Here is a 25,986-nt window from a genome sequence, read left to right on the forward strand (position 1 = left end):
GGGAACCTTTTTCTCAACTCAAGACTTTTCCTATTCCTCGATCCACAAATCGAACACTGCAATCGCCTTGGACTATTTCCTATTGGACACCTCGTTCACTGCTAAATTAAAGTTTATTATTTCTTTTCCTTTTATTTACACGGAGCAACATGCTCGATAACATTTTCATCCATTAAATTACAAAAAACCAGTTTTCCATACTTTTCTTGTAGTTAAGATTCATTACATTTAAACTTTCATACAACTAGTAAGATTATAACTTTTTACATTATTCTTCTTACATTCATATATATGAATGTAAACCATATCATATTATTAAATTCTTTTTACAATTTGTAAATTTATAAGTATATTTTACTTATATATTTCATCAATGAAATGAAAATACATCTATATCTCCGACATTTCGTTAGAATGGTTTCATCTAATTTTACATATAATTTTTTTATTATTTTAATATTACATTTACCTATTTATGTAGCTTGTTTGGTTTATCTCTTCTACATTTATTTGTAGTAAGTTTATTTTAACTTACGTATTTCTATTCCTATTTTTCAACAAATACATTTTCTCTCAACCTCATATCCTTTAAGGATTGTTGAGAAACATGACAATAAATAAATTATAATTCTTAACATATTTATTTAGCCTTAATTTCCACTTTAACATAGTGTTAAGGCTTTCATTAACACATTTACATTTTACAATCCACTTTTATTTTCCTAATTATTCTATTGAATAAGTAGTTTGTACATAGAAATAACATTTTTTATTTTTATTTACCATTCATCCTTTAATATAAAATTTTTCCCTTGTTTTTTCCATACCACATTTTCAGTTCCCCTATAATATGTATTCCACTCATTATCTGTTACTGCTACTAGCACATCAACGCTTTCTTTGCAGGAGCTCACCTCTCCCGTCTTCACTTGAGCTACGCTATTTATAGTCTGAAGTGACGTCACAGTTTCTAAGTGAGACACTCCCCTCATTTACATACTTACACGTAACATTCACTTTTTCTTATTTATCTGGTAGCTTAAACCCTCAACCGCCTAGCTGATCGAATAATGCATTTTTAAACAAGAACAATAAAAATATGGTGTAAAACAAATAATGCCTAAACGCCTAACATATGTTTGTAACACTTAAATAGGGACCAGTTTCTCATAAAAGACATCTCGGGAGTCATTTCCTTATTGACAGATTGCTCGTGTGTCGAAAATTGAAGAGCTACAGTACACTCGAAAGTAAATTTTTATCGATGGAGTAGCGTAGTCCTTAGAAAGACGATTAAAGAAAATATATTTGCTCAAAATTAACTATTAAGGTCTGAATTTGAAATTTTCACGGTAGGAATCTCGTTACGAAAGAACAATCCGCTGCAATGCAATGAGTAGTTTTTAGAAGGTATAAAGTAGACCTCCCACTATAAAACGGGTTCATATGATACGGATTCGTATAACAAGGCGAAAAAATTGCGATCGTATTCGTATAAACACGCTAAAAGAGACTCGTATGATACGGTAAAATGTCATCGCCGACTCGTGTCGCGACAAGATTGGTCGAATCTAGACCAATAGCGGATATTGCACAAACCGTTGAGTTTAAACGAGAAGCGGACCTACCAAAAACCATTTATTATTTAACGGCCATAAAAATTATATTTATATTAATGATGTCTCCAAAGTTCAGCGAACTTTTCGCAGAAAAATAATTTATCAGAAAACACGCACCCGCCGTTCGATACGCCGCTTTGCGACGAAAACAAGCTTAAGCAATGGCGTCGTAGAGCGGTGTACCCCCGGTAAGTAATCCTACAATTTTTTGTTTATGGCATAGTTTATATGGATTATTCCCAAAAAAATTATACGTGTTTTGGAAATGTTGAGTCAAATTAGTCTAGAATCGATTAATTTTATGGAAGAAAACCTTTCAAACAGCCGTAGTCCCTAAACTGCACACGTGCCGAGCTGCGATTGGCTCATGTATTTAAGTGACTGGTAAAACACGGAATTCATATAAAACGGAACGTATCTACCATGTTATAGGAAGGTCTACTTGGGGGGGGCAATTTCACGTGCGTTTCGGATTCGTCTCGAAGCCTCAAAAATTTCGTGAATTGTTGGATTCTAATAATTTTGGCTCCCTCGTTGCGGTCCTGGCCCAGCCGGTGAATATTCTCAATAGTAAATTAATATTTTTTCGGTATTCTCCGCACCGTGAACACTAAGAAGGCCTTTTTTCAAGCCTATAGTGGGTTCGTCTTGGCTCACAATGGGATGGCCGGGCGGTGAGGAAGCGAGGCCCGACATAAAAGAAAATTGTGGAATTTTTCGAGTAGCATTAGTATTACTTTACAACAAACGAAAGGCCTATAACCAGAGGTTAGAAAAGGCATGGCTCTACAGGGTGAATCGTTTCTTATCTATGAGGCACGGTTCTACAGGGTGAATAATCGTTTCTTATCTATGAGGCACGGTTCTACAGGGTGAACTTTTCACCCTGTAGAACCGTGCCTCATAGATAAGAAACGATTGACGTTAATTGCTTATTACCATAGCAATCAGATGTCAGAGCTTTAATGTCGTGTTAACATGTGATTTATTGTCGTTTATACTTACATAAAACACTTTTTATTTATTTTTACTTAGTAAATTTAATGTACGAATCGAAATTTTATCATTTTTTCCAATATATTTTAAAATGAAACAAATAATAAACCGATACACATTTGAAAATTCAAAGACGTACTTCTTCAATGACAATCTTTACATCATTTTTATTCTTCTGGGTGATTTTCGTCGACGAAATTTTCCCTAATTTTTTATTAAAAGTGAAAATTTTCATCGTTTTGCTTAGTTTAGAATTCAATTGGTTTAAAGGCATTTCTACACATATATGGAATAGGAATGCTAATAGATAACTTACAACTGAGTAACTAATGGCTAGCAGCATCTGTATTAAAAAAAAACGTTAAAATTAAAAACGCGTGTTACTAATTAATTAACTTATTTTTTAGAAATTTCTTACCATATCCACGTGTCCGAGATATAATTTTTCTCTTAATCTTCCTTGATGATATATTATTACAATAGGATGAAAGATGTATGCCAGAAAGGAAAGTCGATATAGTGGAATAAAAATTTTCCAAGATAGAATTTTATCCACTATTCCTATATGAAAAATTATATTCATTTAATAATATTTTTAAAAAATATATTGCTTAAACATTTATAAATCTATATACTGTATTTATTGTCAAACAGTTTCTCAGTTAATCTATTATCAAGCAATATGATAAATGATAATTTGGTTAATTATCCAGCATATTATGAACTTTATGACAATTCACAATTACGCCCATTACAGATCATGGATGGACCTGGCCCACAATAGAGTCAAACCCATAGATGGACAGCTACCTGGGTTTTTTCGATCCATCCGGATTCGAACCCGGGTCCTTCAGAGCGATAAGATTGCCACCGATCATCCGGTCGCCAATTCAATCTGGTCATAATCTCCATCTTTCATGTACTCATTCCTTACCTCCATATCCAGAATGGCAGACAAGTATAATCCAACCGATTCCAGCGACCCAAGCTAGACCATAGAACACAGTATATGCTATACCGGGTATCAATTTCATTGGATAAACTCCTTCATATCCGAACAAGCCGTATAACGATACCAAACTGCAGGTTATGCCCACGAACCAACCAATTATTAGTGTCCTCTAAACAGAAATATAATTCAATATAATTTAAAATTAATGTAAATATTCTTATGAGTAATGACATTATCAAATATTACATTTCTTAACTTTAAATCCGGAAAATGTATCATGAAGATTCCTAATATTATGCCCATGCCATAACTTCCCAAATGAAGATGTGGTTTAAAATAGAGCCCAGTCACCACATTTTCTACATCACTGAAATATTTTAAAAATTATCCGTGAACAGACAAGAATAATACTTAATTTATTATAAAATAATTATACTTACTAATAATTATTAACGTAAATATTAGGTATGATACTTATATCATTAAGTTTCATATCAATTGCTGTTGTCACGCAGCCAATTACTATTAACATAATGGTTGCGATAATACCGTAAATTTCTTTCCTATTAAAATAAATTAAAATTTTACAGATTTGTCATATATATACAGGGTTGTCCAGAAGGTACTCGCCAAGTTTAATGATTGATTAAAAGTAAGTACTGTAATGAGGTATAAAAGTCATACTAGTAGCCATTTATGTATTCAAGATGTTTTCCTCAACTTCAATCTCGATCTTCTTCAATCTTATCCCAAAGATTGGCTCACGCTTTGAAGAACGTCTTTCGGAACATCAAAGATTTCACACTCAGTAGGACCCACCAGCGGCTGAACAGGTAAAACCGCTTATCACTAGTAATTAGTTTTGGGTTTGCGCTTCACCAATGGGCTGGCCACGTGGAGTTTTCAGGGTTTTCTTCATGTTAGTAACACCTATATATGTGCCAGTTTCCCTTATGAAGTCCTCCCGGAGGCATTTTCCTCAACAGATCGTTCACGTGTCGATTGCCATATACAAACAAACAAGTCATTAAGCACCTCCCCTGGCAGGAGTTGCATTGTTTACCCCATCAAACCAATAACCATTATTAATAGATTATTCGAGCTTCTCCAAGATGTTTGGTTGATTTGATATACTATCCTTACGGTATATCCATGAACAAGTCTCAAGAATTCACATCTAGAGATTATAAAAACCTCAATTAATTCCTTTTCACGAAGCTTTTCATGATGCAACGATTACTAAAACTTAGGACAAGCTAAGGACTTTCCTCAACTTATCCCAAAGATTAACGTCATCTTGAAGACGTCTTTCGGAATAGTGACAATCTCAAACTCGATGACTGAGCCCTTTCAAAGTCTTTGGATTAATTTAGTAAACTCTGTCCTTGAGATCTTTTCATCAAAAGACGTCTCAAAGATTCAGTACACCTCGTCGATCATTAATGAAAAGGCATTAAACTTGGTAGGTACCTTTTGGGCCACTCTGTAGCATAGTAGTCTATATTATAGAATATAAATTGCTTACCAGCGTATTAACAATAATATGAAAACGCTCAATACAAAAAATTGCATCCAACATGCCAGAAACCAAGTGTGTATCAAACACTATAATAAATGTTTTATTTATTTAAAATTTCACGATCAAAATAAGGAAGTTTTTAATACATTACCATTTCTTTTAGTTTTTGACTTATAGGCCATAGATTTTGTATGTAAATCATATTAATCCACCATTTTTCTTTGCAATTTGTCGCTTGTTGATGAACCATATCGTACCATAATGGACCAGATCCAAAAAGTGGAAGTATGATGGTCACACCCATGGCTAAAAGTTGCGCTATAGTTAATCTGTATTAAAATATATTTATTTTAATAATTGTGAATAATAATTATACAAAATTGTGTGAAGGAATATTGTTTAACAATGGCAATTTAGATTATGCAAAGCCTGAGCAAGCGTTGTCTTTCAGTGTCTTTTTTAAATAATGAAAAGCCCATATCAAACGATATTTGATATTATATGAGGTCTATAATCATTGTAAATACGGGATTCCAGTATTGGATCGAGACGTAATCCCAACAAGCATATACATGTGCGTGTATGAGGCTCCTAAAAGCGCGAAGACCTAAACAAGCAAGGATTTGTGAAGTTTTTTTTGTGTAATACAAAGCATATATACCACGATACGTGATATTGTGTAAGGTTCCAACGAGGATCCTTGCTACCTCGTTGGAATCCGAATACTGAATCAAGACATAAGTATTAACAAGTATATGAGGCCTTTAAAAGTATGGATTTATGAGGGCCTTTTTATATAGTATAGAACTTACATTATATAATACTTGACGTTCTATAAAGTCTAGAACCGTAGCTAGTGCTGGATTCTGAGCACAACACTAGCATGTATTTATGCGTAAACAGTATGGATCAAGCACTTGGAGGGCCTCAAGCGCAATCTAGTTTTCAGGCTTCCTTGTTCTAAATACTAAGTAATGTTATTTAATTAATTTATTTTTTCTTAAAAATAAATCTCTAAATATCTAGATGAAAATGGCATTTGTGTCTAAGATTTGCAGAATTTATCTCTTTTTAAAGCTGCTAACTTTCGGAGGCCTCAAGAGTGCGCTTCTTGCTTCTATGCGATGATCCGCCATTGTGCGTGGAAGAGGCCTTACACATAAGTCTAGATTAATATAGCTAGATATTTCGATTTTAATTACAAATAACGAATANTTTTTTTTTCTTTCTGTGTCTGTATTAATCTTCTGTAAGGAATAATGATTTTTGCTCTTACTAGATAATGGTCTGAGTCGCAGGTAACACCTCTCTGTGCTCTTACATCTAAAATTTTAATTTGAGTTCTTTGCTTCGTAATAGCATAGTCAATAATTGATTTCCACTGCCTAGTACCTTGGGTCCAAGTATATTTATGAATATCTTTATGTTTAAAAACCCATTATTGGCATTAAAGTAATTTGTATTACAAAAGTCTATTAGTCTTCTTCCATTGTCATTTGTTACATTTTCTCCGAATTGTCTAATAATTTTATTATTTCTCAATGATTCCGTTCTTGCATTGAAATCACCCAGTAACATTATTTCTCTTGTCTCTTCGTTTTAGAATTCCACCCTGTCAATTCGGGTTCGTTCCGCATCGAAAACAGTACTTTTAATGGGCAGTTTTGTCTCTGATAAATCGAGTCCCATCCCTCATATAATAAATGTATGTATATATAAGAAACGTGTGACCCAAAAGTAAGTTAACCTAAATATACTTTAATACAATTTCAACGGTTAACCGACTTTTTGGCCACATTTTATACTAATTGCAATCAATATTTTTTTTTATGGAATAATTCAGAAAGTAGGCTACTTATATTGCCTTTTATAGTAATTCCAGCGTTATAAGGTGACCCAAAAGTCAGTTAACCGAAGTATACTTCATTTATAAAAGAAATATTTGTATATATGACTCCATATTCACCCAATTTCAGTTTATACAAAATTTCATAATATTATCTCATGAAATTATATTCTAAATAAATCAAAGATTCGTTCTTTGCTTTATTTCACTATTTCGCTATACAAAATTTCATTATTTCAGTAAAATTTTATATAGTGAATAGTAGTGAAATTTTACAGAAAATTACGTAATAAAATTTATTTTTCATTCTTACTATTTATTTTATATAATTTTCTAAATACAGAGACCGAAAACTTTCATTTTTAATTATAATTTACAACGAAACAATTGAAATTTCATCTCACAATTGAGAAGAATGATTGTCTACAGGAACGGGTGTAGCGGGAGTTATTATTATTTCAGGATTTTTTAAGTGAAATGAAGGAGACGAAAGAGGAGGATGAGATGAAGGAATGGCGTCTGGAAGATTGTTTCGAGTCCGAGTTAAATTTTTCTTAATAATCATTTCGATTTTTTTAAATGGTTGCTCGAAAGTGACATTAAACAAGTAGGACAAACACAAGGTAATTACCAAAGTTGCCAGATATATATAAACCTGAAATTTAAATAAAAAGAATTATTTAAATAATAATTCAGCATAAATTAAATATTAATTTTGAAATTTATTATTATACAGGGGGGATTTGGTATTTTTATTATGCTAATGTTACTATGGCTGGAGTCCATATTAATGAAAATCGAACCCAAATTCTAGTGTTGGAAGCACTTTTTCCTTACTACTGATCCGACTAATGCAGTAATTAATTTACTATATAGTTTTATAAGTAACGCCAATATAAAATGTATAAACAGGCCCTAGAAGGCCCTTCGAAAAAATTTGAATACAGTATGTTGATGTGAGGAGGGCATTCCAAATGAATGTGATGACATCAAGAGGAGGAAGCTCATAATTTCTCAAATAGGAGTAGCACATCAATTGTCGAATGGCTAAAGCCAGGGATAGAGAGTCGGAGTCGAGAGTTGGGAGTCGTGTATTTTTCCGCCGAGTCCCCATCCCTATAAAACTACTGAACACTGGTAGTTTTATCCATCACTCCACCATATTCCAATCTTTTAAGTGCTCTCTTACCTTGTGCTCATCTTGTATTAATTCCTAATGCATTTCTTCCATCTTGATGAATATATATTCCAAGATAATTGTAATTCTCACATCCCTCAATCTTTTTTTCTTCTTCCAGTTCCGTGTCTGTTTTACCCCTCCTATGCATAAATATTTTGTTTTACTCGTGTTTATATATAAATCTCCTTTAAAATATTCCTCTTTTATTTTTCTTGTCATGTATTCCAGATCATCCTTATCTTCTACCATTACCATCTGATCATCTGCGAATTGCAATGCAAATATCGGCTTACCGTTAATATCTATTCCCATATTACAACATTTCTTTTTCGATATTTTCAATACTCCTTCTACGTAGATTTTAAATAAAGTTGATAAGATATAACATCCCTGTCTTAGTCCTTTTGAAACCATAAATAGAGAGGTTGAGGCAGACGTTTTAAACGTGTAAACGTGTAAGTCGGACGTTCGNTATTTATGTAGCTTGTTTGATTTATCTCTTCTACATTTATTTGTAGTAAGTTTATTTTAACTTACGTATTTCTATTCCTATTTTTCAACAAATACATTTTCTCTCAACCTCATATCCTTTAAGGATTGTTGAGAAACATGACAATAAATATATCTCCGACATTTCGTTAGAATGGTTTCATCTAATTTTACATATAATTTTTTTATTATTTTAATATTACATTTACCTATTTATGTAGCTTGTTTGGTTTATCTCTTCTACATTTATTTGTAGTAAGTTTATTTTAACTTACGTATTTCTATTCCTATTTTTCAACAAATACATTTTCTCTCAACCTCATATCCTTTAAGGATTGTTGAGAAACATGACAATAAATAAATTATAATTCTTAACATATTTATTTAGCCTTAATTTCCACTTTAACATAGTGTTAAGGCTTTCATTAACACATTTACATTTTACAATCCACTTTTATTTTCCTAATTATTCTATTGAATAAGTAGTTTGTACATAGAAATAACATTTTTTATTTTTATTTACCATTCATCCTTTAATATAAAATTTTTCCCTTGTTTTTTCCATACCACATTTTCAGTTCCCCTATAATATGTATTCCACTCATTATCTGTTACTGCTACTAGCACATCAACGCTTTCTTTGCAGGAGCTCACCTCTCCCGTCTTCACTTGAGCTACGCTATTTATAGTCTGAAGTGACGTCACAGTTTCTAAGTGAGACACTCCCCTCATTTACATACTTACACGTAACATTCACTTTTTCTTATTTATCTGGTAGCTTAAACCCTCAACCGCCTAGCTGATCGAATAATGCATTTTTAAACAAGAACAATAAAAATATGGTGTAAAACAAATAATGCCTAAACGCCTAACATATGTTTGTAACACTTAAATAGGGACCAGTTTCTCATAAAAGACATCTCGGGAGTCATTTCCTTATTGACAGATTGCTCGTGTGTCGAAAATTGAAGAGCTACAGTACACTCGAAAGTAAATTTTTATCGATGGAGTAGCGTAGTCCTTAGAAAGACGATTAAAGAAAATATATTTGCTCAAAATTAACTATTAAGGTCTGAATTTGAAATTTTCACGGTAGGAATCTCGTTACGAAAGAACAATCCGCTGCAATGCAATGAGTAGTTTTTAGAAGGTATAAAGTAGACCTCCCACTATAAAACGGGTTCATATGATACGGATTCGTATAACAAGGCGAAAAAATTGCGATCGTATTCGTATAAACACGCTAAAAGAGACTCGTATGATACGGTAAAATGTCATCGCCGACTCGTGTCGCGACAAGATTGGTCGAATCTAGACCAATAGCGGATATTGCACAAACCGTTGAGTTTAAACGAGAAGCGGACCTACCAAAAACCATTTATTATTTAACGGCCATAAAAATTATATTTATATTAATGATGTCTCCAAAGTTCAGCGAACTTTTCGCAGAAAAATAATTTATCAGAAAACACGCATCCGCCGTTCGATACGCCGCTTTGCGACGAAAACAAGCTTAAGCAATGGCGTCGTAGAGCGGTGTACCCCCGGTAAGTAATCCTACAATTTTTTGTTTATGGCATAGTTTATATGGATTATTCCCAAAAAAATTATACGTGTTTTGGAAATGTTGAGTCAAATTAGTCTAGAATCGATTAATTTTATGGAAGAAAACCTTTCAAACAGCCGTAGTCCCTAAACTGCACACGTGCCGAGCTGCGATTGGCTCATGTATTTAAGTGACTGGTAAAACACGGAATTCATATAAAACGGAACGTATCTACCATGTTATAGGAAGGTCTACTTGGGGGGGGCAATTTCACGTGCGTTTCGGATTCGTCTCGAAGCCTCAAAAATTTCGTGAATTGTTGGATTCTAATAATTTTGGCTCCCTCGTTGCGGTCCTGGCCCAGCCGGTGAATATTCTCAATAGTAAATTAATATTTTTTCGGTATTCTCCGCACCGTGAACACTAAGAAGGCCTTTTTTCAAGCCTATAGTGGGTTCGTCTTGGCTCACAATGGGATGGCCGGGCGGTGAGGAAGCGAGGCCCGACATAAAAGAAAATTGTGGAATTTTTCGAGTAGCATTAGTATTACTTTACAACAAACGAAAGGCCTATAACCAGAGGTTAGAAAAGGCATGGCTCTACAGGGTGAATCGTTTCTTATCTATGAGGCACGGTTCTACAGGGTGAATAATCGTTTCTTATCTATGAGGCACGGTTCTACAGGGTGAACTTTTCACCCTGTAGAACCGTGCCTCATAGATAAGAAACGATTGACGTTAATTGCTTATTACCATAGCAATCAGATGTCAGAGCTTTAATGTCGTGTTAACATGTGATTTATTGTCGTTTATACTTACATAAAACACTTTTTATTTATTTTTACTTAGTAAATTTAATGTACGAATCGAAATTTTATCATTTTTTCCAATATATTTTAAAATGAAACAAATAATAAACCGATACACATTTGAAAATTCAAAGACGTACTTCTTCAATGACAATCTTTACATCATTTTTATTCTTCTGGGTGATTTTCGTCGACGAAATTTTCCCTAATTTTTTATTAAAAGTGAAAATTTTCATCGTTTTGCTTAGTTTAGAATTCAATTGGTTTAAAGGCATTTCTACACATATATGGAATAGGAATGCTAATAGATAACTTACAACTGAGTAACTAATGGCTAGCAGCATCTGTATTAAAAAAAAACGTTAAAATTAAAAACGCGTGTTACTAATTAATTAACTTATTTTTTAGAAATTTCTTACCATATCCACGTGTCCGAGATATAATTTTTCTCTTAATCTTCCTTGATGATATATTATTACAATAGGATGAAAGATGTATGCCAGAAAGGAAAGTCGATATAGTGGAATAAAAATTTTCCAAGATAGAATTTTATCCACTATTCCTATATGAAAAATTATATTCATTTAATAATATTTTTAAAAAATATATTGCTTAAACATTTATAAATCTATATACTGTATTTATTGTCAAACAGTTTCTCAGTTAATCTATTATCAAGCAATATGATAAATGATAATTTGGTTAATTATCCAGCATATTATGAACTTTATGACAATTCACAATTACGCCCATTACAGATCATGGATGGACCTGGCCCACAATAGAGTCAAACCCATAGATGGACAGCTACCTGGGTTTTTTCGATCCATCCGGATTCGAACCCGGGTCCTTCAGAGCGATAAGATTGCCACCGATCATCCGGTCGCCAATTCAATCTGGTCATAATCTCCATCTTTCATGTACTCATTCCTTACCTCCATATCCAGAATGGCAGACAAGTATAATCCAACCGATTCCAGCGACCCAAGCTAGACCATAGAACACAGTATATGCTATACCGGGTATCAATTTCATTGGATAAACTCCTTCATATCCGAACAAGCCGTATAACGATACCAAACTGCAGGTTATGCCCACGAACCAACCAATTATTAGTGTCCTCTAAACAGAAATATAATTCAATATAATTTAAAATTAATGTAAATATTCTTATGAGTAATGACATTATCAAATATTACATTTCTTAACTTTAAATCCGGAAAATGTATCATGAAGATTCCTAATATTATGCCCATGCCATAACTTCCCAAATGAAGATGTGGTTTAAAATAGAGCCCAGTCACCACATTTTCTACATCACTGAAATATTTTAAAAATTATCCGTGAACAGACAAGAATAATACTTAATTTATTATAAAATAATTATACTTACTAATAATTATTAACGTAAATATTAGGTATGATACTTATATCATTAAGTTTCATATCAATTGCTGTTGTCACGCAACCAATTACTATTAACATAATGGTTGCGATAATACCGTAAATTTCTTTCCTATTAAAATAAATTAAAATTTTACAGATTTGTCATATATATACAGGGTTGTCCAGAAGGTACTCGCCAAGTTTAATGATTGATTAAAAGTAAGTACTGTAATGAGGTATAAAAGTCATACTAGTAGCCATTTATGTATTCAAGATGTTTTCCTCAACTTCAATCTCGATCTTCTTCAATCTTATCCCAAAGATTGGCTCACGCTTTGAAGAACGTCTTTCGGAACATCAAAGATTTCACACTCAGTAGGACCCACCAGCGGCTGAACAGGTAAAACCGCTTATCACTAGTAATTAGTTTTGGGTTTGCGCTTCACCAATGGGCTGGCCACGTGGAGTTTTCAGGGTTTTCTTCATGTTAGTAACACCTATATATGTGCCAGTTTCCCTTATGAAGTCCTCCCGGAGGCATTTTCCTCAACAGATCGTTCACGTGTCGATTGCCATATACAAACAAACAAGTCATTAAGCACCTCCCCTGGCAGGAGTTGCATTGTTTACCCCATCAAACCAATAACCATTATTAATAGATTATTCGAGCTTCTCCAAGATGTTTGGTTGATTTGATATACTATCCTTACGGTATATCCATGAACAAGTCTCAAGAATTCACATCTAGAGATTATAAAAACCTCAATTAATTCCTTTTCACGAAGCTTTTCATGATGCAACGATTACTAAAACTTAGGACAAGCTAAGGACTTTCCTCAACTTATCCCAAAGATTAACGTCATCTTGAAGACGTCTTTCGGAATAGTGACAATCTCAAACTCGATGACTGAGCCCTTTCAAAGTCTTTGGATTAATTTAGTAAACTCTGTCCTTGAGATCTTTTCATCAAAAGACGTCTCAAAGATTCAGTACACCTCGTCGATCATTAATGAAAAGGCATTAAACTTGGTAGGTACCTTTTGGGCCACTCTGTAGCATAGTAGTCTATATTATAGAATATAAATTGCTTACCAGCGTATTAACAATAATATGAAAACGCTCAATACAAAAAATTGCATCCAACATGCCAGAAACCAAGTGTGTATCAAACACTATAATAAATGTTTTATTTATTTAAAATTTCACGATCAAAATAAGGAAGTTTTTAATACATTACCATTTCTTTTAGTTTTTGACTTATAGGCCATAGATTTTGTATGTAAATCATATTAATCCACCATTTTTCTTTGCAATTTGTCGCTTGTTGATGAACCATATCGTACCATAATGGACCAGATCCAAAAAGTGGAAGTATGATGGTCACACCCATGGCTAAAAGTTGCGCTATAGTTAATCTGTATTAAAATATATTTATTTTAATAATTGTGAATAATAATTATACAAAATTGTGTGAAGGAATATTGTTTAACAATGGCAATTTAGATTATGCAAAGCCTGAGCAAGCGTTGTCTTTCAGTGTCTTTTTTAAATAATGAAAAGCCCATATCAAACGATATTTGATATTATATGAGGTCTATAATCATTGTAAATACGGGATTCCAGTATTGGATCGAGACGTAATCCCAACAAGCATATACATGTGCGTGTATGAGGCTCCTAAAAGCGCGAAGACCTAAACAAGCAAGGATTTGTGAAGTTTTTTTTGTGTAATACAAAGCATATATACCACGATACGTGATATTGTGTAAGGTTCCAACGAGGATCCTTGCTACCTCGTTGGAATCCGAATACTGAATCAAGACATAAGTATTAACAAGTATATGAGGCCTTTAAAAGTATGGATTTATGAGGGCCTTTTTATATAGTATAGAACTTACATTATATAATACTTGACGTTCTATAAAGTCTAGAACCGTAGCTAGTGCTGGATTCTGAGCACAACACTAGCATGTATTTATGCGTAAACAGTATGGATCAAGCACTTGGAGGGCCTCAAGCGCAATCTAGTTTTCAGGCTTCCTTGTTCTAAATACTAAGTAATGTTATTTAATTAATTTATTTTTTCTTAAAAATAAATCTCTAAATATCTAGATGAAAATGGCATTTGTGTCTAAGATTTGCAGAATTTATCTCTTTTTAAAGCTGCTAACTTTCGGAGGCCTCAAGAGTGCGCTTCTTGCTTCTATGCGATGATCCGCCATTGTGCGTGGAAGAGGCCTTACACATAAGTCTAGATTAATATAGCTAGATATTTCGATTTTAATTACAAATAACGAATAATATTACTATGAAAATATGAAAATTACAAACCTCCAATATTTAGAAAGCAAGAAGAAGATATAATTGATTTTCTCTTTCTTTAAACTTTTTTTCCACATGCTGAAGGTGAGAAGAAAACCGCTAAAATATATTAAATAAAATATAATAATTAAATAAAATAATATATATACATAAAAATAAGAGAAGTTAAGAAACTACAAACCTGATAAAGAAGAACGAATCCACAGAAATAGGCCCATTCCCAATAGGAACAAATAAAAATTGTTTAGGGAATAAAAATATATTTTTCAAGCTTCCTAAATACGTATATTTATTATAAATTTTATATTATATATTAATTAATAAACGTACATAATTATTTGAGCAAGAATCTTACTGAAAGAAATGCATTCGACCATTCCTGGAAATGTATAAGTATGCAAGAAAACGATCCATATCGATGTAATGACAATCATTCCATTGATACACTTCACTTCTTTAGGGTGCCTTTCCAATTTTGAAAACTTTTCGGCATTAAAATACAAAGAAAAATCACGAAGGACACCAAAAATATCTGAAAAAATAGCCAAATGTAAACATTTTAATACGAAATTGTGAATTACGCTTCCGTCCATCATATGGATCCTTCTACAAGTTGGATTGGATTAGACTTAGATCATGCTCACATGTTGAGATATGGCATCTCAACATGTGAGCATATGTATGCCAAGGAAAGGTACCGGTACTTCCCAGGAGAACTTTTAATGATCCCTATTTAGATTTTAGACACGTGAAGAAAATCCGGAAAGCTCCGTATGACCAGCCCATTAAGTGGTTTTATCCACTCAGCCACCTCAGGTGGGCCTTTCCGGAAATTTAGAAGCAGAATGAGATTACAAATTTAAAAATATCCCATGGATAATTTTTGGATCTATTCTTATTTACAACAATGTTAAATAGAAATAGAGTAAAATTTCGAATACTTACAGCAATTATCAAATAAACCGATCTTCAACGCTCGAGTTAACACATCGTAAAGTGTACCAAATAAAACAAAAAAGATGTTAATGCCAAATAAACAACTGAAAAATATTAAACGCAATTAATGTTTTTCTCTAAAAATTTCACAGAAATAATAATTAAAAATATACAGAATTATTATTTGAAGAGTGTCGATTGTGTTTGGAGTTTGAGACGTTTCGCAGCGAGATGTAGAAATTTCGTTTCCAATTATCTTTGCAGCTACAAAAATATAGTAATTTTAATTATGTTTCTTACATTATTTAGCACAAATTTAAGGAAAAATAATGTATATATATACTAAACAAAAAAGCAATAATACCAAAATGGATACTTGCCTGCTTCTGTCATTTTATTCATGTCACTCAAAGTGCACTTATCTGGTAAACATATGTCCAATCTTTGATAACCTTTCTCCAAGCCCTGGCGTAATAAACTATAATAACGTGTTACCTATAAAGAAATAAATTATTATTAAAATAAATCGGAAAAAATTACCATAAAATTAATTAGACGTACCGTTTTACGATCTTTCAACGAAATGCCACTTTCATTTCCTTTCTGGAATGCTTCGATTGCTTTTAATACTCCTTCTGCTGGTCGAATTTTAACGGTACACATTTGACCACGAAACTTTAAATTCTCATTTGAGATGGGTAATCGTTCGTTCTTAGGCACAGAGATCTCTAAACATTGATCGTAAGCACCTACCATCCACAGGGTGCCATCCAGAAATCCACTGTTAATACCATTAGCATCGATCACTAATCGAGAAGAACAGAATAAATTTATAATAATAATTCTTTAAAACATTTTAATTGTACTCACTTAAAAACGCCCATTCTTTGAGTGTCTGCAAACCACCAGCCCATGTCATGAAAGCTCCTAAACAAGGCAAACTGAGATTCAAATTGTAACCGTAATTGATGATCTGTGGCATAAAGGTCTTCAAAATTCGTTTTGTTAAATTTTTTAAGTTGTTTTCGAATTCTTCTATCGATTTTACACCTTTATAATGTTTTACAACGTTCGAAACATCAGAAGAATTCGTTTTTGCTTCTGAATATTTCAATAAAATTGTTAAATATAACAAAATTTTGCAGATCTTCATCAGTATAGCGTGTTAATAGATGCAAACTGAATGTTTAAAAGTCTATATTTTTCATAAAAATCTTCTTTTATATCATTTAACTTTTTTTAAAATTTAATGAGTGAATTAAATTATATTTAATTCATAAAGATTTTTCCTAGATTTACACGAATTTCCTTAATATTATTATAAAAAACTTTAAAAAATAATAATAATTAAAAAGTTGTTACGTACTTCCTTATTGAGTGCAAAAGACTTCTTGATGTAGAAATTTTACTTATATTTGTTAATTTTTGATTAATCTTGAAGGAAAATTTTAATTAATTCATAAATATGTGAGGAAAATGACAGTATATACCTTTAATTATTTTAAGAAAATAACAGTTGTTCATCCAAACAATAGATATTAACATTTAAAAAAATATATCTAGCTAGAACAATAGATTAAAATTTAAAAAACTCCCTAAATTATTATTTATATAACCATTATTTTTAATTTAATTAAATTAATTTACTATATAGTTTTATAAGTAACGCCAATATAAAATGTATAAACAGGCCCTAGAAGGCCCTTCGAAAAAATTTGAATACAGTATGTTGATGTGAGGAGGGCATTCCAAATGAATGTGATGACATCAAGAGGAGGAAGCTCATAATTTCTCAAATAGGAGTAGCACATCAATTGTCGAATGGCTAAAGCCAGGGATAGAGAGTCGGAGTCGAGAGTTGGGAGTCGTGTATTTTTCCGCCGAGTCCCCATCCCTATAAAACTACTGAACACTGGTAGTTTTATCCATCACTCCACCATATTCCAATCTTTTAAGTGCTCTCTTACCTTGTGCTCATCTTGTATTAATTCCTAATGCATTTCTTCCATCTTGATGAATATATATTCCAAGATAATTGTAATTCTCACATCCCTCAATCTTTTTTTCTTCTTCCAGTTCCGTGTCTGTTTTACCCCTCCTATGCATAAATATTTTGTTTTACTCGTGTTTATATATAAATCTCCTTTAAAATATTCCTCTTTTATTTTTCTTGTCATGTATTCCAGATCATCCTTATCTTCTACCATTACCATCTGATCATCTGCGAATTGCAATGCAAATATCGGCTTACCGTTAATATCTATTCCCATATTACAACATTTCTTTTTCGATATTTTCAATACTCCTTCTACGTAGATTTTAAATAAAGTTGATAAGATATAACATCCCTGTCTTAGTCCTTTTGAAACCATAAATAGAGAGGTTGAGGCAGACGTTTTAAACGTGTAAACGTGTAAGTAGGACGTTCGGCGCCGCTTTCCCGTAAGCCTAAAAGTTTGACAATGGTGTTTGGATAGTCGGTGGAATCATGCTCGACATTCCAAACACCATCGTCAAACTTCTAGGCTTACGGGAAAGCAGCACCGAACGTCCGTCCTACACGTTTAAAACGTCTGCCTCAACCTCTCTAATACTTCTGATATTTTTCTTCTAATTTCTATTTTCGTTATGGATTCTCTATATAATTCTTTAAGTGTGTTATTAATATTTCTCTTTTAATGTCTTTTTCTTTTGTTTGATATCTTTCTTCGATTAGATCTCTGATTATTCGTCCATATAATCTACTAAATGTTGTTGTTACTGTAATTTCGCGATAGTTCTCACATTTTTGTTTGTCTCCTTTTTTTATAGATAAATGTCTAATTTTTATAATATTCTTCCTATTGAGATAAACTGTCCTTTATTACTATTACTTTCATTTCTAACATTTTTTAGAAATTTCCATGCTTCGGTGCATTTTCTTCCTCCTATATATGTTCCTATTTCTCTACAATTTCTATCCCAATCTTTTCCTTTCTTTTCTTTTTGATTTTCTAAGTTCTTTATATCTTATTCCATCCTCTTCCTTTTTAGTGTTCATCCACTCTAAGTAAGTTACTTCTTTTTGTTGTATCATGTTTTCTACCTCTTTGTCCCACCAGAAGTTTTTAAAAGTTTTTCTATGTTCTTTGATTTGACCTAGAGCTTTATTTGTTGCTTCATGCCGTGCTGTTTTCGTATAATTCTATAGTGTTATCATACTCTTTTTCTTTCGATTTTTCATCTAATCTTGTCTATAACAATTTTCTCGTACTTTCTTCTGCTAAGCTTTCCAGATTAAATTTAAGATCTTTAATTACTTCCATTACCGGTTTTTTTTTTCTTTCTGTGTCTGTATTAATCTTCTGTAAGGAATAATGATTTTTGCTCTTACTAGATAATGGTCTGAGTCGCAGGTAACACCTCTCTGTGCTCTTACATCTAAAATTTTAATTTGAGTTCTTTGCTTCGTAATAGCATAGTCAATAATTGATTTCCACTGCCTAGTACCTTGGGTCCAAGTATATTTATGAATATCTTTATGTTTAAAAACCCATTATTGGCATTAAAGTAATTTGTATTACAAAAGTCTATTAGTCTTCTTCCATTGTCATTTGTTACATTTTCTCCGAATTGTCTAATAATTTTATTATTTCTCAATGATTCCGTTCTTGCATTGAAATCACCCAGTAACATTATTTCTCTTGTCTCTTCGTTTTAGAATTCCACCCTGTCAATTCGGGTTCGTTCCGCATCGAAAACAGTACTTTTAATGGGCAGTTTTGTCTCTGATAAATCGAGTCCCATCCCTCATATAATAAATGTATGTATATATAAGAAACGTGTGACCCAAAAGTAAGTTAACCTAAATATACTTTAATACAATTTCAACGGTTAACCGACTTTTTGGCCACATTTTATACTAATTGCAATCAATATTTTTTTTTATGGAATAATTCAGAAAGTAGGCTACTTATATTGCCTTTTATAGTAATTCCAGCGTTATAAGGTGACCCAAAAGTCAGTTAACCGAAGTATACTTCATTTATAAAAGAAATATTTGTATATATGACTCCATATTCACCCAATTTCAGTTTATACAAAATTTCATAATATTATCTCATGAAATTATATTCTAAATAAATCAAAGATTCGTTCTTTGCTTTATTTCACTATTTCGCTATACAAAATTTCATTATTTCAGTAAAATTTTATATAGTGAATAGTAGTGAAATTTTACAGAAAATTACGTAATAAAATTTATTTTTCATTCTTACTATTTATTTTATATAATTTTCTAAATACAGAGACCGAAAACTTTCATTTTTAATTATAATTTACAACGAAACAATTGAAATTTCATCTCACAATTGAGAAGAATGATTGTCTACAGGAACGGGTGTAGCGGGAGTTATTATTATTTCAGGATTTTTTAAGTGAAATGAAGGAGACGAAAGAGGAGGATGAGATGAAGGAATGGCGTCTGGAAGATTGTTTCGAGTCCGAGTTAAATTTTTCTTAATAATCATTTCGATTTTTTTAAATGGTTGCTCGAAAGTGACATTAAACAAGTAGGACAAACACAAGGTAATTACCAAAGTTGCCAGATATATATAAACCTGAAATTTAAATAAAAAGAATTATTTAAATAATAATTCAGCATAAATTAATTATTAATTTTGAAATTTATTATTATACAGGGGGGATTTGGTATTTTTATTATGCTAATGTTACTATGGCTGGAGTCCATATTAATGAAAATCGAACCCAAATTCTAGTGTTGGAAGCACTTTTTCCTTACTACTGATCCGACTAATGCAGTAGAAATTGTACATTAATTAAGAATGTTAACCTTTGACCTGGTGATAATGGAATGATGTCGATGGTTCGTAACGTATGGGGTTACATAATAAGAGTGTTTCAAGGTAAATTAAAGGTGAATTTTGAATTTTAAGCGTAGTATTCTTAGAAATGCGTTTATATATTGATAACATCTAACCTAATACATTACAAAGACCATCGATAAATAAAGAATTAGTGTAAAGAGTAACTTTAGTGATCGTAATTTCAGATTAAAGTTGTCAAATATACATCAGACTAACTTATATCTGCTTTTGTTTAACAATAATTTGGCAAAATAAAAACTGAAGATTTGCATCATCACTAACATCATGAGCACTGCACTAGAGGAACCCTCCAGAATTGAGTGCTTTGCTCTAGAGGAACCCGGGTTCAAATCATAGAATAAATTCGAACCATTCTTAGCGATCTTCTTTAGAGTTTTAATGGAAAATAAGGTAAGTAAATGGTAATGAAAAGTATAAAAGTTGTTTCTGGCGAATTAATTACACAAATATTACTAAATACTTACTTGTTCTACGTGACCCATATATATTACGGCTCTACTTCGAGCTGTAGAATAATACAAAACCAACGGATGAATCAAATATATTAAAAACACCATTCTATCCAAGGGTATGAATCCTTTCCACGATAGAAATTTAGAAATGATTCCTGAGAATCCGAAAAAATAACTCATTTATGTCAAACATTTACAAGGACATCGCAAGACAGATACTACTGACAGTACTGTACTTACCACCGCATCCGATTACGCAAGAATACAATATCCAAAATACCGCAGTGGACCAAATGGGTCTATGTAATGCTGCATACATTACATTCAACGATGTGCTTCTATCCAGTTTCAATAAATAAACACCGTAAAGAACGAACAATGCGCTAGCAGTCGAAATTACCCAAATGATTAATTTTGTAACCTGTTGAAAGAACAAAGTATTGTTTCTGTCAATATTTTAAGGAGAAATTTCTATTTTACTTGCTTACCGGTCTAATGTCCTTGCCGCTATGATTAACTACAGCGTATCCGAGTAACATCCCTATACAATAAGAGCTGATATACGTGTAGGGACGTGAATAAATAAGGTTAAAATAAAGTTCCCACGTACTGAAAAAACAAAATATTAGTAGAATGATTGAGTATATTGTGTGTGTATATATATATATATATAATAAATCTTTATATAATAGTAAATTATATTTACAATAATATAAATTATAAATTTATATAATATCAAATAATAAATTGTTTACACTATCTATGAAATAATATACAGGATGGGTGGAAAGTAACCAGTCATTGAGAAACTTCTATAATTTTTGTAATAATAATGCTATAATAATAAAGTTTATATATAAATGTACAGCTATCAATGGGATTTTATAACTTATTCATCATTGATAGGAGCATACCGAGAGATGCCATACGCTTAGTGGAAAAAAATGGCCGACCGCTTGTCTGTTCTAAAGAAAGCGCAGATTACTGCACGCTATGAGGTAATGGAAATCAGTGGTTGTGGTGCAGAGATGGTGGCGAAGGGATACAATGTCACAATCTATCCGAAAACAATCAAGAATTGTCATTCGAAGCTAAAATGATCACAGGTTCAGTTGCGTACACACAGAGAAATGGCCGTCTGTCCACAGCACGATCCGAAGAAAACTTGTTGTTGGTGGCTGATTCTGGTACATTGAAGTTATAGGTATACATCCATATTTCCGTTTAATAAAGTACGCATCAAATAATGTTCATCACATTTGCCTTAGAAGTAAGGAAATTTATTACAAATCTCTCAATGCTTAGTTACTTTACACCCATTCTGTATAATAAAGGTTATATAGATAAACCGATATATCTATATTGGCCTAATATCTATATTAAGTATATATGTATATTGGACTAAATCTATATTAAGACCTTTGTTATTGATACTGATTTAAATAAATCTGTATTAAAGACTAATTATAATATTAATTTACAATATTTTTAGCAATATTTTTGCTAAAAACTAAACAAAAATGTTATTTATGAAACTTTATACTCACGGAATATCTTGTCCTAATAGAGAAAAATGCGAAGGAAGACGGTAAATTGATGTTACTGCTGCCACGACAACGCAACCACTTATAATTACCGTAACAGTTAAGGTTATTCCTAATTTCGGGCATCTAATATTTTCATATATATATATATAATTAATTTAATATTTAAAATATTAAGAAATATTTTTGAAACAATCATCTTACCTATAAAGAATAATTAATAGAATAAACGTAAGTACAGATATTTGAAGAAGAGTTGCGATAAACCAAGTATGAAACAGGCACTAGAAAAAGAGAATATCGTTTATTTATTAAAATATTTTCATGAATTATTTTAATCCTAAAACGTTATTTTATTAGATTTTGTTGTTTATTTATATATGGCAAAGTGACACGTGGCTATCCAAAGAGGGGATGCCTCCAAGGAGGACTTTCTATGAGAAACTGGCCCCTGTTTAGGTGCTACAAACGCAAAGAAAACTCGAAAATATAGAAAATAGGCCCCTATTTACCTGTTACTAACGTGGAAAACATCCGGAAATGTGTGAAATGATCCCTTATTTAGGTGTTTCAAACGTGGAGAAAACCCGAAAATATAGAACAGGTGTCAACTGTTGTTCTGAGCGATAGGATACTGAGAAGTTTTCGGGATAAGTCAGCCTAACTCTTCCTTTAATTTAATTAAATACGTATGGTAAAAACCGACATGTTGGTTTAAATAAGGTTAATTTTTTTATTGTCTTGTAAATGAAAAAACTCTTCCTGATTTTAAGTCAGTAATATTACAATGCATAAATATATAATAGTAAAATTTTATTGTGCTGGGAAGAATGTTTTCTTTAACGTTTAATTAACAATTAATTGTGTTAGATTTGATTAATTTTACATTTTAGTCGCAGTTTAACTGACATGCCAGTCTAAACAATGTAATGTAAATACTATACTTGCATATACCGTATCTACATTACATTGTTTAGTAAGTTATATGACACAGTAGAGATGCTTAATTTCTTTAATTTTTTACGAGAAATGAAAGAATTAAATCTTTTTTTTACTATTTTATTTCTTTCCTTTCTCCTTTCTCTTTAATTTAAAAGTTAAAAAACAATTAGGCATTTCTTATACTATATTAAGTAATATAACCTATAAGTAATATACTATATACCAGTACATAGGCTGTATGAATGATTTTAACGTTAAATCTACAAGATAAATTATACATTTACTCCACAAGCTACAGAAAACAAACCATTTTAGTACAAAAATATTATCATGAACGTCCTTTTTTGTTTATATTGATTAATGTGAATTTATATAGTAAGTAATTCGATCAAAATATACATTTTTTTCTGTTAGCATTCTAATGATTAGTCCATAGAGATATTTTCAACAAAATAAAATTATTTATAAAATTTTACGAANTTTTTCAAGCTTCCTAAATACGTATATTTATTATAAATTTTATATTATATATTAATTAATAAACGTACATAATTATTTGAGCAAGAATCTTACTGAAAGAAATGCATTCGACCATTCCTGGAAATGTATAAGTATGCAAGAAAACGATCCATATCGATGTAATGACAATCATTCCATTGATACACTTCACTTCTTTAGGGTGCCTTTCCAATTTTGAAAACTTTTCGGCATTAAAATACAAAGAAAAATCACGAAGGACACCAAAAATATCTGAAAAAATAGCCAAATGTAAACATTTTAATACGAAATTGTGAATTACGCTTCCGTCCATCATATGGATCCTTCTACAAGTTGGATTGGATTAGACTTAGATCATGCTCACATGTTGAGATATGGCATCTCAACATGTGAGCATATGTATGCCAAGGAAAGGTACCGGTACTTCCCAGGAGAACTTTTAATGATCCCTATTTAGATTTTAGACACGTGAAGAAAATCCGGAAAGCTCCGTATGACCAGCCCATTAAGTGGTTTTATCCACTCAGCCACCTCAGGTGGGCCTTTCCGGAAATTTAGAAGCAGAATGAGATTACAAATTTAAAAATATCCCATGGATAATTTTTGGATCTATTCTTATTTACAACAATGTTAAATAGAAATAGAGTAAAATTTCGAATACTTACAGCAATTATCAAATAAACCGATCTTCAACGCTCGAGTTAACACATCGTAAAGTGTACCAAATAAAACAAAAAAGATGTTAATGCCAAATAAACAACTGAAAAATATTAAACGCAATTAATGTTTTTCTCTAAAAATTTCACAGAAATAATAATTAAAAATATACAGAATTATTATTTGAAGAGTGTCGATTGTGTTTGGAGTTTGAGACGTTTCGCAGCGAGATGTAGAAATTTCGTTTCCAATTATCTTTGCAGCTACAAAAATATAGTAATTTTAATTATGTTTCTTACATTATTTAGCACAAATTTAAGGAAAAATAATGTATATATATACTAAACAAAAAAGCAATAATACCAAAATGGATACTTGCCTGCTTCTGTCATTTTATTCATGTCACTCAAAGTGCACTTATCTGGTAAACATATGTCCAATCTTTGATAACCTTTCTCCAAGCCCTGGCGTAATAAACTATAATAACGTGTTACCTATAAAGAAATAAATTATTATTAAAATAAATCGGAAAAAATTACCATAAAATTAATTAGACGTACCGTTTTACGATCTTTCAACGAAATGCCACTTTCATTTCCTTTCTGGAATGCTTCGATTGCTTTTAATACTCCTTCTGCTGGTCGAATTTTAACGGTACACATTTGACCACGAAACTTTAAATTCTCATTTGAGATGGGTAATCGTTCGTTCTTAGGCACAGAGATCTCTAAACATTGATCGTAAGCACCTACCATCCACAGGGTGCCATCCAGAAATCCACTGTTAATACCATTAGCATCGATCACTAATCGAGAAGAACAGAATAAATTTATAATAATAATTCTTTAAAACATTTTAATTGTACTCACTTAAAAACGCCCATTCTTTGAGTGTCTGCAAACCACCAGCCCATGTCATGAAAGCTCCTAAACAAGGCAAACTGAGATTCAAATTGTAACCGTAATTGATGATCTGTGGCATAAAGGTCTTCAAAATTCGTTTTGTTAAATTTTTTAAGTTGTTTTCGAATTCTTCTATCGATTTTACACCTTTATAATGTTTTACAACGTTCGAAACATCAGAAGAATTCGTTTTTGCTTCTGAATATTTCAATAAAATTGTTAAATATAACAAAATTTTGCAGATCTTCATCAGTATAGCGTGTTAATAGATGCAAACTGAATGTTTAAAAGTCTATATTTTTCATAAAAATCTTCTTTTATATCATTTAACTTTTTTTAAAATTTAATGAGTGAATTAAATTATATTTAATTCATAAAGATTTTTCCTAGATTTACACGAATTTCCTTAATATTATTATAAAAAACTTTAAAAAATAATAATAATTAAAAAGTTGTTACGTACTTCCTTATTGAGTGCAAAAGACTTCTTGATGTAGAAATTTTAC

The 25,986-nt window shown here is 31.7% G+C and overlaps 2 protein-coding genes across 2 annotated transcripts; both read right to left on the reverse strand.

Moving 5' to 3' along the window:
* Positions 1-2,771: 2,771 nt before the first annotated feature.
* On the reverse strand, positions 2,772-16,721 carry LOC111620912 (nose resistant to fluoxetine protein 6-like). The gene is made up of 24 exons (XM_023362940.1): positions 16,470-16,721; positions 16,161-16,405; positions 15,980-16,094; positions 15,773-15,863; positions 15,609-15,703; positions 15,019-15,195; positions 14,845-14,938; positions 14,673-14,762; positions 13,579-13,756; positions 13,434-13,513; positions 12,349-12,471; positions 12,155-12,275; positions 11,891-12,077; positions 11,375-11,517; positions 11,096-11,299; positions 7,337-7,587; positions 5,238-5,415; positions 5,093-5,172; positions 4,008-4,130; positions 3,814-3,934; positions 3,550-3,736; positions 3,034-3,176; positions 2,932-2,958; positions 2,772-2,819 (listed from the first exon to the last, which is right to left on the reverse strand). The coding sequence occupies exons 1-24, from the start codon at positions 16,579-16,581 to the stop codon at positions 2,772-2,774; spliced, it is 3,213 nt and encodes a 1,070-aa protein (XP_023218708.1). The 5' UTR covers positions 16,582-16,721.
* Positions 16,722-19,894: 3,173 nt separating this feature from the next.
* On the reverse strand, positions 19,895-25,699 carry LOC111620920 (nose resistant to fluoxetine protein 6-like). The gene is made up of 13 exons (XM_023362951.1): positions 25,448-25,699; positions 25,139-25,383; positions 24,958-25,072; positions 24,751-24,841; positions 24,587-24,681; positions 23,997-24,173; positions 23,900-23,916; positions 22,686-22,765; positions 22,485-22,607; positions 21,426-21,546; positions 21,178-21,358; positions 20,950-21,092; positions 19,895-20,197 (listed from the first exon to the last, which is right to left on the reverse strand). Exons 1-13 carry the CDS (start codon positions 25,557-25,559, stop codon positions 19,943-19,945), a joined length of 1,755 nt encoding a protein of 584 aa, XP_023218719.1. The 5' UTR covers positions 25,560-25,699; the 3' UTR covers positions 19,895-19,942.
* Positions 25,700-25,986: the final 287 nt, after the last annotated feature.

Source organism: Centruroides sculpturatus, unplaced genomic scaffold (genome assembly GCF_000671375.1).
Source record: "Centruroides sculpturatus isolate CEXI.00-Female unplaced genomic scaffold, Cexi_2.0 scaffold74, whole genome shotgun sequence".
Taxonomy (NCBI): Eukaryota; Metazoa; Arthropoda; class Arachnida; order Scorpiones; family Buthidae; genus Centruroides; species Centruroides sculpturatus.

Excerpts from the sequence above, each read along its gene's own strand:
- LOC111620912 (XM_023362940.1), bottom strand. The coding sequence starts at position 16,581 with ATGCCACAGATCATCAATTACGGTTACAATTTGAATCTCAGTTTGCCT. Across the intron at positions 14,939-15,018 it reads GGTCGAATGCATTTCTTTCA|GAAGCTTGAAAAATATATTT; the intron begins GTAAGATTCTTG and ends ATACGTATTTAG. Across the intron at positions 3,935-4,007 it reads ATTTACGTTAATAATTATTA|TGATGTAGAAAATGTGGTGA; the intron begins GTAAGTATAATT and ends AAAATATTTCAG.